The 18,218-nt window shown below is 46.2% G+C and overlaps 1 protein-coding gene and 1 long non-coding RNA gene across 3 annotated transcripts in view; both read left to right on the top strand.

Moving 5' to 3' along the window:
* PRRX1 (paired related homeobox 1) overlaps positions 1-4,063 on the top strand; it is an 82,517-nt gene extending 78,454 nt beyond the window's left edge. The window contains exon 4 of one of the 2 annotated variants that reach the window (XM_048860662.2): positions 3,073-4,063. In XM_048860662.2, coding sequence (XP_048716619.1) covers positions 3,073-3,211 — 139 coding nt within the window. In that variant the 3' untranslated portion in view covers positions 3,212-4,063. The remainder of the gene's footprint in view (positions 1-3,072) is intronic. The other variant, XM_048860664.2, reaches the window with a different exon arrangement.
* Positions 4,064-4,149: 86 nt separating this feature from the next.
* Positions 4,150-18,218, top strand: part of LOC142072993 (uncharacterized) — a 57,969-nt gene continuing 43,900 nt past the window's right edge. The window contains exon 1 of the long non-coding RNA XR_012669636.1: positions 4,150-4,526. This is a non-coding gene — a long non-coding RNA (uncharacterized LOC142072993). The remainder of the gene's footprint in view (positions 4,527-18,218) is intronic.

Genomic DNA, 18,218 nt, shown 5'->3' with positions numbered 1-18,218 from the left:
CTATCTGTATCATGGGAGTTCCTCCAGGCCACAGTAAAAGATCTGGGCCCTGTTGTGCTGAGTGCTCTACACCAGTATAATGAAAATAGGTTTCCATACATTAGAGGGCTTTCAAAACTCTGAGGATGACATTCACCTCTGGGCAGAGGGCCAGCACAAGGACCAGGCAGGCTGGGGTGCAGGGTAGAAGGGTAGGAGAGAGAAAGGGGAGATATTGAGACTCAGCCTGGGGCAGGAGGGAACGGGAGCTGGCTCTAGGCTGGGAAGGAGGATCCTGGGGGATCCTACCTGCTCCCGGGCCCATTCCAGACCCTCCAGGTCCCACTCTCTGCTCCCCAGCCCAGTCCTGGGTGCCACTCCGGCTTCTCCAGGTCCCCTTCATCACTCCCCCAGCTGTGCACAAGTTTACATGGGAGCAGAACTCCCAGCGTATTTCTATTGCAGGGGTGTTAGGCCCCCCAACACCGCCCACCCCCAGGTTTTCGCCCACCCCCTGGCCCAGATACGACTTGAGTCTCATACAAAATGTATTTTAAGGACTTAAGTGGTGTATGGCCTTTTGTGCAGGGGTGTATGCCAGCCTATTAGCATAAATTACATTATGATATTTAGATACAGCTAAAAATCACAGAAAACTGGGAATAGCCTTGACAAAATCCCAAACTGAACTGATTTCCTGATACTCCTCAATTGTCTGCAGTACACGTGAGAAATGTAGCCTATCAAACTCTCAGGATTCTTTCTAAAATTGTGTCACTCATTCAGTGCACTTTATTTCCTTGGGGTCTTTAAACCAGCATCAGGCAATCATTGCAAGTTCCTCAGTTCAGATCGGGCTTTTATCTGAATGACCCACACCTATTGTTCCTGAAAAACTGCTCAGGGAATTTCTCGGGAACAAGTAATTTCTACTTTTGTTCTGGAAAGGTAGATGTAGCATTAAAGTTAAACATAGTTTGCACAGGGTATGTCGAGACTGCAATCATGGGGTACGACTGCAGCTCAAGCTGACATATCCAAGTCTGCCTTAATCTTTCTAGCTCAGGTATTGGAGCAGTGAAGCTGTGGCAGCACGGGCTAGCCCTGGAAGTGATTACCCCGGGTTCCAGGCAGGATCAGATATGCTGATACCACAGTTTCCCTGTTCTGAGACCCGAGCTAGCCAGATTCAAGCTAGCGTGGGTACGTCGGCTTGAGGAGTGTAGACATACCCTTAGATTGCAAGCCCTGTGGGATAGAGACCATCCTTTTTTTCTGTGTTTGTACAGCACCTAGCAAAAGGGGGTCCTGCTCCATGACTGCAGTTCTTAGGTGTTACCACAATACCAATAAATATTAATAATAAATTTAACCAAACGTTATTGAACTTCAGGAAAACTTCAGGGTTGAAGGTTTAAATTTACAATACAGGACAAAGGTACAGGTGGGTTTGTATTTTATTCAAAGCTGTTCATCCTTAATGCTGTTTTGACCTCTTTCCCCCATTATTTCCCTGCGTCAGGCTGAGTATCTTTTACATCCACAAAGTTAATATGAGTTGAAATCAGTTTGAGCATTTGTAATAAAGCCAGTTTGGCTGACAGACCTGATCCAAAGGCTATTGGGAAGTCAGGGCAAAGAATTCCCTTGGTTACAGTAGGTTTTGGGTCAGGCCTTATGGGAGATGACTGTTAGATCATGTATGGGCTGCCCAGGTGCACCTGCAGTCTCATGATCCTTAGTGGTAGTTACCGTCACACTCTGTAACACCTTGTGCATTCGTTCTCCAATTGGTGCTAGACATCTCAGGTTACAGCCGTACGGTGGCTGTAAAGGGATATGCCACATCCGTGTTCACAGTTACCAATCAGCAGTTAAACAGGAAAAGGGACAACAGAGAAAATGGAGCAGGGCCGTGGGAGTAAAGTGTCCCGATAGGAATGCCGCTGAGGTTTTATCCGGTGATAAAGGTCCATCTTATCCCACAGCCCCACCAAAAATGCAAAGGAAGTGTTTAGAAAAAAAATGTCCGAATGGATGTGCTGAGTCAAATAGTTCCTGTAGTCTAGGAGATGGTGTTCCCTAAAGCTAAAGCATGGCACTGCTACCGTGCCCGTGTCTAGGCTGGGCAGTAAGAAATGTGAGTGTTCATGATCTGTTCTTTATGTTTCTCGGTGGCATTTGGTATGAAGCTCAGTTTTCACTCCTTGGCCAGGCCACTCAGGTGATGTAACAATGAACGCTAGTGACTGACTAAACTTGGCTCGAACACAGATGACATAAAACTGCTTGCCATTCCATACAGGAAGTGGCGGCACAGTCCATCCGGGTCTTTGTGGCAAAATGGACTTTCCTGAGTTTATTTTCCTGTGAAATGGGTCTGGAATAGGGTCTCTTCTGGATCATCTGAAAGTTTCTGTCTCGAGCAGCAAATATAACTGAACTGCATGTAAAATTCTAAGGGTCCAGCTCTGACTTGTGCGGCCACTTAGAAATATCACCAGCAATTTGGAATATGTGCACCGCACTGGCAAAACCGTTGCTCCCATACCTGTAGTAAACCCCCAAATTTTCCCAAGGTAAACCTGCCATTAGAAAGACTCTCCAATCATAGAAGTCAGAAGTGGAAAAGGGCTGTGTCTAGTCTATCTTCCTGCTAATGCAGGTGTGTTCCTTCCGGTATATTCTAGAACCAGGACCTCAGACCTGAGCTCCCCTGAACTTTGACAAAGGTTGGCTCTAGATGTGAACTTTGCATCTGGTGACTATTTGTAGTACATTCTTGTGTACTTTGGTCGCATAAACTGATCATTGTGGGCCTGGTTCAAAACCCTTTGACTTCAGCTGGCTGTAGCCTGGGAAATGCGGTTAAACAGGGTGATCCATCAGTGCGCTAAAAGACAAGTTACTAAAATGTCCAGTCATGGTAAGGAATGTTGCACCCAATAACTGAAACATTATACATCATGATATATGCCCACGCCAGCACCCGCTCTCCTAGCGACTGATTTCCGAGTTCAATGCAGCCCTGATTTGCAGCTGGATTCTGATTTTGTTTTTCTTTCTTTTCTCCTCTTCTCTCCACCCCAACAGCGCCATGGCTACCTATTCTGCTACGTGTACCAATGCTAGCCCTGCCCAGGGCATGAACATGGCCAACAGCATTGCCAACCTGAGACTGAAAGCAAAGGAATATAGTTTACAGAGGAACCAAGTACCGACAGTCAATTAAACACTGTCTCAAAGAAAGAGTAAAACAAAATGACACCCGTCCTGCTTAGCAGTTTGCTCATGCTGAAAAATAAACCCTGAACTGACTATTGGGACAAAAGCAGGAGAAAAATGAACTGCAAATTAGTTATGGTGTTCCTCTTTCCTTGTGGGATAATGTTACCACTTTGTGTCAGGTTTATCGCTTCTGCTCAGTATACTATGAGCTTCTTCAGTTAAGGACAATTCCATCCTTCTTGTTTATTTTATACGTGACTGCAAAAGAAACCCTATCGATCCAGCCTTTGAACTTCTCCCCTAGACTTTCCTGAGGTTCAGCACCGTGTCCCTCACTTCCTATGCCCCAGCTCACTCTAGAAAAGGGAATTCCGAAGCCAAAGCCCTCTCCGTTGTATCCGCATGAGATCGAAGTATCCTTCCATCACTCCAGAGCAAGGCTGCAGCTGCAAAGTCGTTATCATTAGCCTCTGAGGAGGCTTTTTGAGCAACGCGGTGAGTTCCTCTAGTCCAGTTGTCTGGAATGTTCATTGTTTCATTCACAGCCATCTTGAGTTTAGAACTTATTCGCCTCTTTCTGATTATTTCTGGCCCAGCCTCTTTGCAAAGCCAAAGAAGAGAAGATCCTTCTCAAGCCAGAGTGCGTGTCTGCATAGGGGAGATTGCTCAGGAGCTCAAAGATTAGGACTTTGCCTTATGCTTCTTTCTATGCCTTATGTTTTGTGCCACAGGTAAAAGTGTTGTCCAAACGCATTTGTTTTATATATACTGTATATATTTATATATATAAGATATACATGCAAGCTTGGTTGGTGTTTTTTATTAAACAAAATAAAAATACATTGAAAACGTTCAAGATGTGTGTGCTCCAGCCAAGTTTCTATAGAGACGGAGTGCCAGGTTCCCATTTATGGTCGTATGCTGCTCACGATCATAGTAATAATAAATAGCTTATGCTTAGAACATTTCATCTCACAGAAGGCCACAGCACATTACAAGCTATCGGCCAAATCCCTGTGTCTTTAGTCAGGCAAAACTCAGGGTCCAGTTGATCCAAATCAGGAGGTCAATATTCAGGGCTAGATCATCTCTTCCTCTGGGAAAACCCATCCAACAAGGCTCTGGGGAAAGACATATTGTGAGGTTCCCTTTGTGGAGTGAGTAGGGTTTGCTCCTCCAGAGAAGTGAGGACTCTGGCCTTCCAGCACTTCAGATCCAGCCAGATCTTGGGAAATCCACCGAAGACACAGGACTATCCACTAGGCACCGTACCAGGTGATAGAGGGGGTTCTCCAACCATGGAGGGATTCCACACTAAGGTAAGACAGCAGGAGCCAGCAGTGCTTTTCCCCCTGAAACACCCTGCCTCTTGTGAGACTCAGACAGGAATGAGATTCCTATCAAATGCCCTTCTGTACTTCCCCCCCACCTTGTCTGGGTCTAGAGAGAGGAGGGACAACATTATGGAGCTGTCTTGGATGTGTGCCTGGAAAGTTTCCCCCCATGCATATGTTCTGAGGGAAAGATGATCCCCTTGTGTTTTTGCTGCTGCCAGTGGGAGTATGCCTGAGTGAAACCTGAGGACCTGCTTCTGCCAGCCTTTCTCATGCCGAGTAACACTTATGTACAGAAGGAGAGCCATTGAGGGACAGGTTCTGAGACCTTTGCTCACACTGAGTAGAACTTTGCTCCTTGAATGGCCCCACTGAAGTCAATGGACCGTTCAAGGTATTACTCGATGTGAGTAAGCATTGGGCACTGATCTGATGATTATATCTACACAGAGCATTTCCCAAACAGTACCGTAGATCTATATCTAGGTGCTGAAGCAGGCACCTTTTGGCTGGAATGTGGCTTTGGTCTAGCAATGGGCCCCACCATTCTAAAACCACGCACAGCCATTTAAAATGAAGGTGAAATGTTATGTAGGCAGAATATCAATTAGAATTTAGCCTGAGCATCAGGCTTAACACTTGCAAAAAGCATATGAACCAAGAGCCAGATCCTTAGCTGGTGTAAACAGTGTCGCTCCGCTGACTGCAGTGCTAGGCTGGTTTGCATGAGGTGAGGAGCTAATCCCCCATGCAGCCGGGATTTTGGTTGTATCTAAAAGACGGCGCCTCCATGTGTTCTGGTGTGGATTGGTTCAGGACTGAATCCAAGGGATGAGTGCCTCCTGCTGAGTCACCAACACCAGGGTGCAACTGTGCTGCCCAACCTTACAGGACAGTCCATTTAGGAGTCCACATGCCATGCCGGTCAGATAGACTTGCCGTCCCTCCCTCCGACTTGAGTAGAATTTGCCCTTCAAAACAGTTCAGATTTTTAAGCAGATTGTCCTACCCCTCTAGTTCTCTATCTAACTCTGCTTAGCTTCTGAGCTCTAGCTAGCAGGGTCATGTACAGTTGTAGATGTCCCTAAGAGTTCTGTACAGCCAGCCACTGTCTAGTCGGCACAAGCATTCTGCTTCAGACTTCCCACCATTGCATAAAGGCTGCTGACCCTCATGACCCTATTTGGATATTTGACGGGTTCCTAAAGCCACAGGTCCTGGAGTCACATGATTGCAAGAAAATCTCAGCTTTTATTTAGCATCCCCCTACTGCACCCCCCCAAAATTCTAACCCTTGTGGTTGTGGAGAAAAGCGAGACAGGGTGACCCAAGTGTCACCTAAAGGCTCAAAAGTTAGACAGTAAAGAAAAAGGACCCAATATTTACAGGACCCAATGCCCTCATGTGTGTGGGCGGGGGGACAAGCCAGATGACTTCTTGGGGTCTCTTCCAGTTTTACATTTCTATGAATTATTATTTTTAAGTCGATCTTACGATTTATTGGGGGTGGCTGACTCATGATTTTTGATTACCTGGGGGATGACACTATTGTTACACTACCAAAAGTGCCATTCTGCTGGTGGCACAGCAATCAACAATTACTGGTGTTCAAATCACTGTGGGGCATAGCCCCCAGAGCAAACTGAGCCAACACAGTGGTTAAAATGGCTGTGACTGGCCCACACTCAACCTCCGTCTGCTGTTACCATCAGTGGACGGAAGTGCAATAGGGAGAAATTTAAATGAAAAATGTTTGTGTAGACACAACCAATGGGACTTAGATATGTGCCAGAACAAAGAGACCCTTTAATTATCCACTATTTCCAGCACCAGCCTACAGATACATTCTGGAAGGGGATAGGAATACATTTACAAGAAAGTGTAAATATTGGAAAGCATTTAATGTTATCTCCCATTTTCTGAGGTGCATTGTATTATCTAGCAGGGCACTAGGAGTCATGACTCCCGGGTTGAGCTGCTGTGTCCACTGCCGACTCACTGTGTGACACTGGCCAAGTTATTTCACCTCTTGTGCCTGGCTCTCCTAGTCTGCAATATGGGGAGACTAGTACTTACCTACCGCACAGGAGTGTTGTGAGGCTTCATTTATGGAGATGTTCAGATGAAAGGAAATAGCTCAGCACAAAATACTATGTGGTGTCTTAAACTATGAATTCGGAGCTGAGTTTTCCCAGCAGCGAGAAATTGTCTTCTTTTGGATAACTGTGTTTCTGTGTTGGGGTTAAGGAGGGTGATGGTTCATCTTCACAGAACTCCTGAGATTAGATGCTGTGTGGAGCGGTCCAATCACCATAGTGAACTTCTAGGACAGGGGTATGGCACGCATGCCAAAGGCAGCACTCGAGCTGATTTTCAGTGGCACTCACACTGCCCGGGTCCTGGCCACTGGTCTGGGGGGGCTCTGCATTTTAATTTAATTTTAAATGAAGCTTCTTAAACATTTTAAAAACCTTATTTACTTCACAGACAACAATAGTTTAGTTATATATTAATGACTTATAGAAAGAGACTTTCTAAAAACGTTAAAATGTATTACTGGCACGTGAAACCTTAAATTAGAGTGAATAAATGAAGACTCAGCACACCACTTCTGAAAGGTTACTGACCCTTGTTCTAGGAAATGGCCCAAAGAGCTTCCGCTTTCCTTTCTTTCTCAGCTTTTAAATTGACACTTGAGATACTTTCAGCTCACCCAATCCTGCGCCAAGCAGAGCTTGGGGGAGGGGACTCACATCCAAATTAAAATCAAGAGCCATATCTTCAGTGGGTATGTATTGGCATGGCTTTGATGAAGTCAATGGAGGACAGATGCTAGCTGAGAATCTGGGCCAAAGTTTTCAATCAATGAATGCTGCATTTTTGTGGTTCCCTAGCCCTTCTCCACTGTTTGATACACCATGAGGCATCTTCTGCAGGCAGAAATCACCTTGAGTCTCAGCAAAGGAATCCATTTCTCATGCTGGTGGGACAAATGTACAAACTCCAGGGACCAAAGTTGCCGAATTTGTGTTCCCTGAATTGTTGTCACTCTTAAACTGAGATATGCCTGTAAATACCAGGACTTAACTAAGGCCCTATCCTGAAAACACTTATGCACATGCTTAACTTCATTTATGACAGTAATCGCATTCACTGTATATGAGTAAAGTTATGCGCATGCATAAGTATATGCAGCAGTGGAGCCATAGAAATGTCTCCAGGTTTTGCCTTATTATTCAGGCGGGAAGGATTTTATTTTTGGTGAAGTTGTCCCTTCTGCTGGATTCTCACCCTCCCATTGGTAAACTTTCACCAGGTCAGAGTGGGAGTATCCCGACAAGGGCCAGATGCAAAACCACCACATCCAAAAATGCACTCAGCACCCACCAGCTTTTGTAAATATAGTCCACGGACAAAGTTGATCAACTGCAGGTTTTCATTGCTGATGACTTCAACCAACAAACAATTTTCTATTCATCTATCCAGCAAAAGCACAATAGTGTGATCACATGTGTTTACTCTGTATTTTATAAAACTGTATCAATATACAAGCAAATTAGGGGCCTGATTGTGAAGGCATGAAACTCTCCATAGCTTTAGTGGAAGCTCCAGGTGCATTCTGTCTGGGCTCCTTAGATGCTACCTAGTTAACCCTTAGTGTCACAAAGTTTGGGGACCCATACGGTAGAACATGTTCATGAGACATATCCCCCTCTGACACTCATGAACAAATACTGATGAGCAACTCTCCATCCTTGGTCTGTCCAGAAACAAGGTGGTGATGGACTGTATGGAATTTTAAGTGGTGGTGGGAAATAAAAACACTGGGAAGATGATGGACTGGATGCAAACACCACTGAGGGGTTTTGAGATCTTGTGAAAATATATTCTGTAAATTATATCCTGCTTTGTGATGTAAAATATACTATGTTTGCACTAGAATAGAAATGATCATTTTCAATAAATGGAGCCCCTGCCACCCTTTCCATTTGTTATCATGCATTTTTGTCTGCTGTGCTAGCCTGGAGAGAGCACCAGGGCAGGGCACTGGAGGAATGGCAGTCGAACCAGAGCCCAGTGTCACTTTTCTTCCCAGGGTCTGCTCCTGGAGACTGAGGCCTGGTCTACATTTCAAAACTAGTTTGACCTATCTACGTTGGTCAGGGCTGTGAAAAAATTCATGCCTAACCGCTGGTGTAGACATGGCTAGGTCAATAGAAAAACTTCTGTGAACCTAGCTATCACCTCTTAGAGGGGTGGATTAACTGAATCAACAGAAAAAACACCTTCTGTCAACGTAGGAAGCATCTTGTCACTGGCTGGCCAGCCCTTGGAGGCAAGCTGTGCTCAGCCTTGCCCCGACTTAGCATCTAGCCCTCAGCCTCAGTGAGAAGCTGGAGAGTAAGGGCTAATTAATGACCTTAGCCAAGTGTGATGAGGCCTAGTTAGAAAGACTGACCCGCAGCTGTGGTGGTGCAGCAGGGAGAGTGCTACTTAAACAGAGCTGGGAAGTCAGTAGAGGGGGAGTCCCTGGAGGGAGGAACAAGGGGAGCTCCCTCTGGAGGAGCCTGAGGAAGTCAGGGTGAGTCACCCTCTCAGAGCACAGGAGAAAGAGACCCACAGGGAGCACAGCAGGCTTCTGTGGGGGGAGCCCTGAGTTAGGGCCTGTGACAGGAGCTGGGAGATCCCCACAGGCAAACTACTAGAGTCCCTGGTGAAGGGAAGCAGCCAGGGAATCCTGCTGGGGAAGAAGCAAGACAAGAGATGCTCTGCCAGGGCTGAGAAGCAGAGGGCATCAATGGTGCCTGAGAGGGACAGAAGCACTATTAGTTTAGGCATGTGATTTGGACTCTTAAGTTGGACCTTTGTTACCCCAGAAAGGGAGTGAACTGTTGCGTGACTTGGCCAGAGGGCAGAGCCACAGAGAGTCCAGAGAGGGAGATGGGAGAAGACATCAGCTGCGACTGTCCATCATGGTAAGGTGGCCAGGTGTCTGGCTTTCAACGAGAATGCCCAGTCAGAAAGGGACCCTGGTGGCTCCGGTCAGCACTGCTGACCAGGCCGTTAAAAGTCCAGTCGGCAGTGCAGCGGGGCTAAGGCAGGTTCCCTGCCTGCCGTGGCTCTGTGAAGCTCCTGGAAGCATCAGCAAGTCCCGCCTCTGGCTCCTACGTGTAGGGGAAGCCAGGGGGCTCAGGACATTGCCCCTGCCATAAGACTGGCTCCACAGCTCCCATTGGCCAGGAACCATGGCCAATGGGAGCTACGGCGGTGGCACCCGCAGATGGGGCAGGACACAGAACCACCTGGCCGTGCCTCCGCATAGGAGCCGGAGTGGGGATATGCCACTGCTTCTGGGAGCTGCTTGAGATAAGCACTGCCAAGAGCCTGCACCCCTGTGCCCCAACTCCCTGCCCCAGCCCTGATCCACCTCCCACCCTCTGAACCCCTCAGTCCAAGCCTGGAGCACCCTCCTGCACCCCAAACCCCTCATCCCTGCCCCACACTAGAGCCCTCATCCCCAATCATGCCCCAACCCTGATCCCCCTCCCTCTCTCCAAACCCCTCGGTCCCAGTCCAGAACACCCTTCTACATCCCAAACCCTTCATTCCCAGCCCCACCCCAGAGTCTTCACCCCCAGCCAGAGCCTTCACACACAGTCCAGACTCCAACCCCCTACCTGGAGTCCCTCCCACACTCCAAAACCCAAAGCCCCCTCCTACACTTCAATCCCTCATCGGAGTCCCCACACCGGAGTCCACACCCCCAGCCAAAGCCCTCACCCCCTTCGTCATCCCTACCCACTGCCTTAGCCTGGATCCCCCTCCCGCACCCTGAACTCCTAATTTCTGGCCCCCTCCCCAGAGCCTGCACTCCCAACCAGAACCCCCACCCCCTCCTACACCACCAACTCCCTGAGCCAGCCCAGTGAAAATGAGCGAGTGAGGGGATGGAGGGGGGATGTAGTGAATGGGGTGTGTGGCCTCAGAGAAAGGGTGGGGCCTTGGAGGAGTGGCGGGGCACAGGGTGGGGCAAGGGTATTCAGTTTTGTGCAAGTAGAAAGTTGGCAACCCTACATCATGGCCAAGGAAGTGGCCACAAAGGGGAGAACAAGAAGTGAAGTCCCCTTAAATGCCATGCCCAGGCAAAAGGGGGCACCCTAGAGGTGAGGACATGTGTTTCCATTCCTGCACTACAGGTGCCATGCTGCAGCTGTGCTGTTGTGGTGCAGACATGGCCTTACTAGTATGGTTTATACCACAGAAGTGCCTAGGGGCTCCAGTTGAGATCAGAGCCCCATGGTGTTAGATGTGGCACATACACACAGTGAGAGGCAGATCCTGCCCTGAAGAGCTTATGGTCTAAACAGATCAGACAGACAAAGGATGGGAGAAAGGAAGTGTTTTTATTCCAATTTCACAGGTATTTCACAACTGAGACACAAAGAGATTAAGTGGGGGATTGACACAGTGTTCAGTCTTGGCCTGTCTCTGCTCTCATTGAAGTCAACAGTTTTACCACGGACTTCAGGAGGAGCGGAGTTAGGCCAACACTGGGCACTTCGGAAAAGCCTGCTCTAAGTGACCTGCCCACGGTCATCAAGTGAGTTCACTCAGGGAGCCTGGGGCAGAGACAGAAATTTGAGAGCTCCAGAGACCCGTAATCACCTCACCAGCCTTCCTCTCAAGACGGTTGTAAGTTGGTTAAAAAAGGATGGGAGGTAGGACACATTAACGAAGGGGACTGTATTCCTTCTACAGTACAGGGTGGATTATCGGGTGAGCGTCATTTGACGTGCAGTAGCCCCTAACAAGTCCAGGTGCCAGCCAAACTGGCTCAGCATGGGACTCTGTCCTCCTCTACTGGTAACTAGTCCAACTAGAGACTGATGAGCCTGCTACAGCCTTGGTTAAGAGAGCTGCGTCTCTTAACTCAGAGAGCAGAGGCTCATGTTTTAAGATCCAGGGGTCCCAGGTTTGATTTCCCCCTGTCAACAACACATCTAGGAGTGTTGGGGTTAGAAGTGGTCTGTTAGCCAAGATTGTAGCACGATCATTGATCTCCACTTGGCCTGGCCACCACTAGAGACGGACAGAGTGTCACACTGAGCAGGCCTGCCTGGCTTACATTCTCCCCTGGCCTGGAAAGAGCAGCCGGGAGCTTCAGAGGGTCCCCAGTACAGGCCACCGCTTGTAACACCAACAGCCCTGGGTTGTTACTTCCACTGACTTCACTGGGTCTTTCTAATCACTTCCAGGGGCACTGGCTCAGACCTCACTGGGTACTGGATTAGAGTCTATAATAGATGCACACCCTAATTTCTAGAGTTGGTAAAAAAATAAAAGCATATTTTCAGGAGAAATGTTGCCGTTTTAAGGTTTTAATGTCAAAGGGATCCGTTTTTAGATATTTTTTAAAATGTGATGTTTTTACTCCAAATTTTTTTATTAAAAATATTAATGAAATGGGTCTTGACATTTTTCATTTACCAAAAACCCATGAGAAGCATGTCAACAATTTTTTTTATTAAAATTCTGGGGGAAATGTTGATGCAATAGTCATGATATTTTTCACAGAAGATGAAACATTTCTACAATGTCAATAATTTTTCTGAAGAAAAAAAATTCATTTTCCAAAAAAACCCAGCCCCTTTTTCTAATTCTAAAGATTCCCACCTGCCCTACAACTATCCTTCTGCACAACTCTAAAAATGCAGCTAACTATGTCCCAATGTGGGTAGGAAGAGGGCAGGAAAATGGACTGTAAGCTCACCCGTGTCTCACCCAGAGCTGCTAGCTGTAGCTCTTCAAATGGAATTTCTTGGCATCAATGCAAATAAAACACGTAGATTTTTCTCTAAGTGGGGAAAGGGGTGGGTCTATGGACAGGCCAGCCCAGAACATTCCTGTGGGTTTAGCGCCTGGATCCCTCCATTTATGTTTTTTGACTCCCTGTTGGGTAGGGGCAGTAATTTAGAGATTGAGAGGAAGTGGCTGACAGGAAAAGTAAATAGGGCCTTCTCGAGAGGGGAAAGGAAAGATACCAGCAGGTGGAAGAAGGTGGGTGGGGGAGCTCACTGGAGTTTTGGGGAGACATCAGGGAGGGGAGGAACCAGCAGGTGGGAGGAAACAGTATGGGGCACTCCGCAGATGAGGCGGGGGAGAGAATGGATCTGTGGGCAGCACGGTCAGACAGGCATGAGGGCCGATAATCTAGATGGGAAAACAAAGGCACTCAAGAGGAGGGCACTATTTATTAGATGACAGGAACACAGTCTAAAACAGAGCTTGTAGGTACAGAGAACAGGACCCCTCAGCCAGAAACAGGCAGGCAGGTTTGCCTCACACACCCACCTCATTCCCTGGGAGTGAGCTAGCTAGAAAGGGTAAAGAGGGTGATGACTCATTGCTGCAGCTGGTTTCTTAAGAACTTGTTATAAAAGAGGGGAGGGAGCAGGTGGGCCAAGCCTGGCTGGGCCTTTCTTGTCAGGATTATGTTTTTGATGGGGAAATTTCTGTGTTAATAAAACCAAACCCAGTAAAATCCAAAATACTGTCAATCCTTCTGGATTATTAACTCAGTGCCAGAAGGGCTGGATCCATGTGGCGCAGAGGTGCAAATGGATAGAATTATTCTGTAGCAAAACGCAACACAATCAAAACCCACAGATGAGAAAGAGACAGACAGAAACATGCTCCTTTTGACTGACCCGAATGCTAAATTGTTTTCTGTACTCTCTCTCTCGGTTTGGATAAAATAAGATCTGCAAATTACTCCCAAAAACATGACCTAAAATGTTGTGACTCTTGAAACAGTTAGGGTAACATATTTATTTTCTTACATTTTCACTTGTCTCTGTGGTTTAAGTCTAACTCAGCCCCACCTTGTGAGAATTAGTCATCTACTCCTTTGTAGATGAAAAACTGTATTTAAATGCAATGATTAGCGAGCCAAAAGAAGTGGAATGAATATTGCCAACTGATCTCAGAAAATGTCTAAGTTGATACTAAGACCGAAGTGCTTAGGAATGAGTTGGAATGAGTCTCAGAAACTCATCCAAACTTTTGGCTCCGGAACATTTTGACAGTTGCCCATCTCTGACTCTGTCTTTTACTACTAGATTGAATGTCTCTGTCTCTGTCTGCATGTGTCTCTCTCTCAGGAATAGTGTTGTTTTGAATATGGACTTTCCATCCCACTCGGAATGATGATATTTCGCAGTTGGGTTTGTCCCAAAATGAAACAAAAGGTCAAAATAATTGAAAATTTCCATGGGGTTAAAAAAATTCCAAAATATTTCTATTTGGAAATATCAAAAAGGAAAAAGTTGTCATTTTCAATGTTGGTAGGAAGAGGGCAGGGAACTGAAACCTTTTGAAATGTAGATTTAAACTTCTGTCAGTGAAAGAGACAAGCTTTTGAGCTCTTCTTTAGTTCCATGAAAGCTTGTCTCTTTCATCAACAGAGGGTAACCCATTGGAAGATGATGCCTCACCCACCTTGTCTCACATTTGAAGTGTTGACAGTTTTGATATTTTCAAAATGTCAAAGGGAAACATTTTATAATTAGTGTTCATGGTTATCATTTTCCAATTGAAAAATCAGATTTTCTTTTTGTCACAATAATCAACATTTCCCTGTGAAAAATATCAATTTCTAGGAAACTCTGTCATTTGTTAGGAAAGTTTTTTTTTTTTTTTTAGTCATAGCACATCAGGATTGGAAGGGGCCTCAGGAGGTCATCTAGTCCAACCCTCTGCTTAAAGCAGGACTAATCCCCAATTTTTGCCCCAGATCCCTAAGTGGCCCCCTCAAGGATTGAGCTCACAACCCTGGGTTTAGCAGGCCAGTGCTCAAACCACTGAGCTATCTCTTCCTCCTGCGTGCTGTCAAAAAATGTTAACCTGCTTTACACAAATGGAACATGATTTATAAAGTACTTTCTTTTACATTCATCACCGTCCTCTCCTGATCTGCAATTGTGAAAGAAGCCCATGGGAGTTAGGTGCTCAAATCTGATTGGCGTAGAGTGGGTCTCTAAGTTCCTTAGGCGACTTTGAAAAGCCTTAGACCAAGAAAATCAAGTGTGGAAAGACAAGTCCAATGCCTAGGAGATGCTTTCAGTGAGTACAGAGTTAATCTGGTGGTGTAACATTTTCTCAGGCTCACGCAGGAATAAATCCAGACCTTTAACTCCAGCCTTAACAGGCGTCGGATTTGTTTTCAATGGGAAAGCTTTAATGGGAAACACATGTGCACATGTACAGGGAGGCAACAACATGAGGCTTCTTCATTATGAGGTCTCCGCTCAGTAAGAAAATCCCAAAGTCCCGGAAATACTAAAAAGAGACTCACAATTAGCCTAATAAAAATGGAATCTCATCCCATGGCAACGTATTCTGATTATACAGATAAAAACTACGCAGCATAAAGTGCAGAGGGAATCAGAACACAAAGGACAGATGCTACACAACAGCCCTGAATGGCACTCTGCCCCAAGACGAGGCATTTCAATAAGCATGCTCCTCCGTCCGCATCCCCTAGAACCTTTGGCTCCTCCTGGAAAGGGGAAAAAAGCTAAGGAAACTAATTAATCCATGTGTTACATGACTTAGCTTTGTGACATAGGTCTATTGTTATGGTCAATGGCCTCACCTGACAGATCACCTTTTAGAAAGCCAAGAGGCCATGTTACTTGCTAGTATAATTCCACTGGCCTCAGTGGCTTTTCTCTAGCAGACAACTTGGCCCCAGGAGCCTTTCCCAAGGGAAGTCCATATCTGGATCACCCTGTCCTTCAAACGTTGGTATGACTTGTCTAGCGCTTTGCAGTCCACTGGAATGTATTTGAGATCTCTGGTGCTTCTGGGCTGGCCATATGTAGCAGTGGGGAGAATGTCACCCTTTTGGATTTCCCTGCAGTACCACTGGCTTCCAGGAAAGCTTTGAAGTGCTGCAGCTGCGTTCTCTGCCAGCTCCTTTCTTTTAGGAGGCTTCATTTGTTCCATCTCTGCCATAGATGATGATTTCCGCTGATCCCGGTACTCAAGGCGCGGCACACAGGAGTGCTGGGAAGAGACTGGCCTTTCTTTCCCAGAACTAGTCACCTGCCAGGTTCACGAAGGCTGTGGGTGGCATTTTCAAAAGTGCTTGAAAGTCAGATTTGTTCTCCTTATTCACCTGGGTGCTTATGAACATCTGCCTGGTATCACTGTCTCTTGGTATCCCAAGAGAATCCTGCACTGGGCTACAGCTAGAATTTCCCTCCCACTTACACGTGCCCTGGAAAGAGAAGGGGAGGCCAAGAGGATGTCTCCTCTGGCTTCTCCTGCTTCACTTTTCTCCCTCCAGGTGGAGATTCAAGCAAAGAGGCACCTTTGCCTTTCGGGGGAGAGAGAAGGGATACAGACCCATCCTGGTCTTCCCTTAAATGGGGAGTGTGGAGAAAGGGGCCCTTTCTTAACACCATCTCCAACCACCCAGGAAACCAGAAGGTGACACCAAAATGTACCTCTCCAAGGGAGAAGCAGGCGATGTAAGTGGCCCATTGGGCTGGAGTCAGCTTCAGAGAAGATCATGTGAACAGAGCTGGTGTCATAAATATAAAGGGAAGGGTAAACCCCTTTGAAACCCCTCCTGGCCAGGGGAAAGCTCCTCTCACCTGTAAAGGGTTAAGAAGCTAAAGGTAACCTTGCTGGCACCTGACCAAGATGACCAATGAGGAGACAAGATACTTTCAAAAGCTGGGAGGAGGGAGAGAAACAAAGGGTCTGTGTCTGTCTGTATGCTGGGTCTTTGCCGGGGATAGACCAGGAATGGAGTCTTAGAACTTTTAGTAAGTAATCTAGCTAGGTATGTGTTAGATTATGATTTCTTTAAATGGTTGAGAAAAGAATTGTGCTGAATAGAATAACTATTTCTGTCTGTGTATCTTTTTTGTAACTTAAGGTTTTGCCTAGAGGGGTTCTCTATGTTTTTGAATCTAATTACCCTGTAAGATATCTACCATCCTGATTTTACAGGGGGGATTTCTTTATTTCTATTTACTTCTATTTTTTATTAAAAGTCTTCTTGTAAAAAACTGAATGCTTTTTCATTGTTCTCAGATCCAAGGGTTTGGGTCTGTGGTCACCTATGCAAATTGGTGAGGCTTTTTATCCAACATTTCCCAGGAAAGGGGAGGTGCAAGTGTTGGGAGGATTGTTCATTGTTCTTAAGATCCAAGGGTCTGGGTCTGTAGTCACCTAGGCAAATTGGTGAGGCTTTTTACCAAACCTTGTCCAGGAAGTGGGGTGCAAGGTTTTGGGAAGTATTTTGGGGGGAAGGACGCGTCCAAACAGCTCTTCCCCAGTAACCAGTATTAGTTTGGTGGTGGTAGCGGCCAGTCCAAGGACAACGGGTGGAATATTTTGTACCTTGGGGAAGTTTTGACCTAAGCTGGTAAAGATAAGCTTAGGAGGTTTTTCATGCAGGTCCCCACATCTGTACCCTAGAGTTCAGAGTGGGGGAGGAACCTTGACGTGGTGGCATAGTGGTGGGATTAACCTGAAATCATTTTGAGATCCAGTTGAGATTTTTTGAACTAGAAATACAGATTTTAAAAAGGAATTTTTTTTTTCCTTTGGAAAGGAAGTCCAGAAAGCAGCTGAAACTGAAAGCAGCTTGGTTTTTCTCTGCTTTGTGGCCAAGCAGAGACAAAAGGGGATTATCTTTGTGAATTGCAGGTTTTCTTTGCCTGGAGGCAGGGTTCTTAACTCCTGCAGGGAAATTCACAGTCTTCCAACCCAGAGTTTTTTTTTTCTCTTTTCTTCCTAAAAGTAAATAGGGGGTGTGTGTTCTACCCATTTGCCTGGAGACAAAAGTGGCAGGGGTTTTTTTTTTAGGATTTTGATTTTTTTGTTTTACAAGGAGCACAGGTTTGAAAAGGAATTTTTTTTTTCCTTTGGGCTGCTGGTAAGCAGGTTTCCAAGTAGTTGGAGGTTTTTTGCTTTGATTTGGGCCCAGAGCAGAGACAAGGGAATTGTCTTTTTCTGTAGGCTGACAATCACTATCAGAGAATTGGTATTCTATTCCAGCACAGCAAAATTTTACAGCCAAGTTTTGTTTGTTTATTTCTAAACCTTGGGTGTAAAGTTAGTTAAAAACAGAGAGGTTAGAATGACCAAATCCACGGCTCGACAAAAGCTAGAACTAGCCAGATTTCAGGCTACGGAAAAACAAAGGGAACATGAAAGACAGATAGAACTCATGCGGCTGAAAATGGAAGCAAGGGACAAAGAAATGGAAGCAAGGGCCAAAGAACTGGAGGAGAAGGAAAAAGAGAGGAAGCATGTGGAGGAGGTGGAGAAGATAAAGGCTCAGCGGAATATCCCAACAAACCCTAGCAATCCTTCTCCAAGTACCACTTCCCATCCCAGAAAGTTCCCCACCTACAAAGCAGGTGATGATACTGAGGCCTTCTTAGAAAACTTCGAAAGGGCCTGCCTTGGGTACAACATCTCTACTGACCAATACATGGTAGAGCTGAGGCTGCAGCTCAGTGGACCCTTAGCTGAGGTGGCAGCTGAAATGCCTAAAGAACACATGAACAAGTATGAACTGTTTAAATCCAAGGCGAGAGTCAGAATGGGGATAACACCCGAGCAGTCTCGTCGGAGGTTCAGAGCCCTAAGGTGGAA

Source organism: Caretta caretta, chromosome 8 (assembly GCF_965140235.1).
Source record: "Caretta caretta isolate rCarCar2 chromosome 8, rCarCar1.hap1, whole genome shotgun sequence".
Taxonomy (NCBI): Eukaryota; Metazoa; Chordata; order Testudines; family Cheloniidae; genus Caretta; species Caretta caretta.
This window is presented reverse-complemented; position numbering and strand designations above follow the sequence as displayed.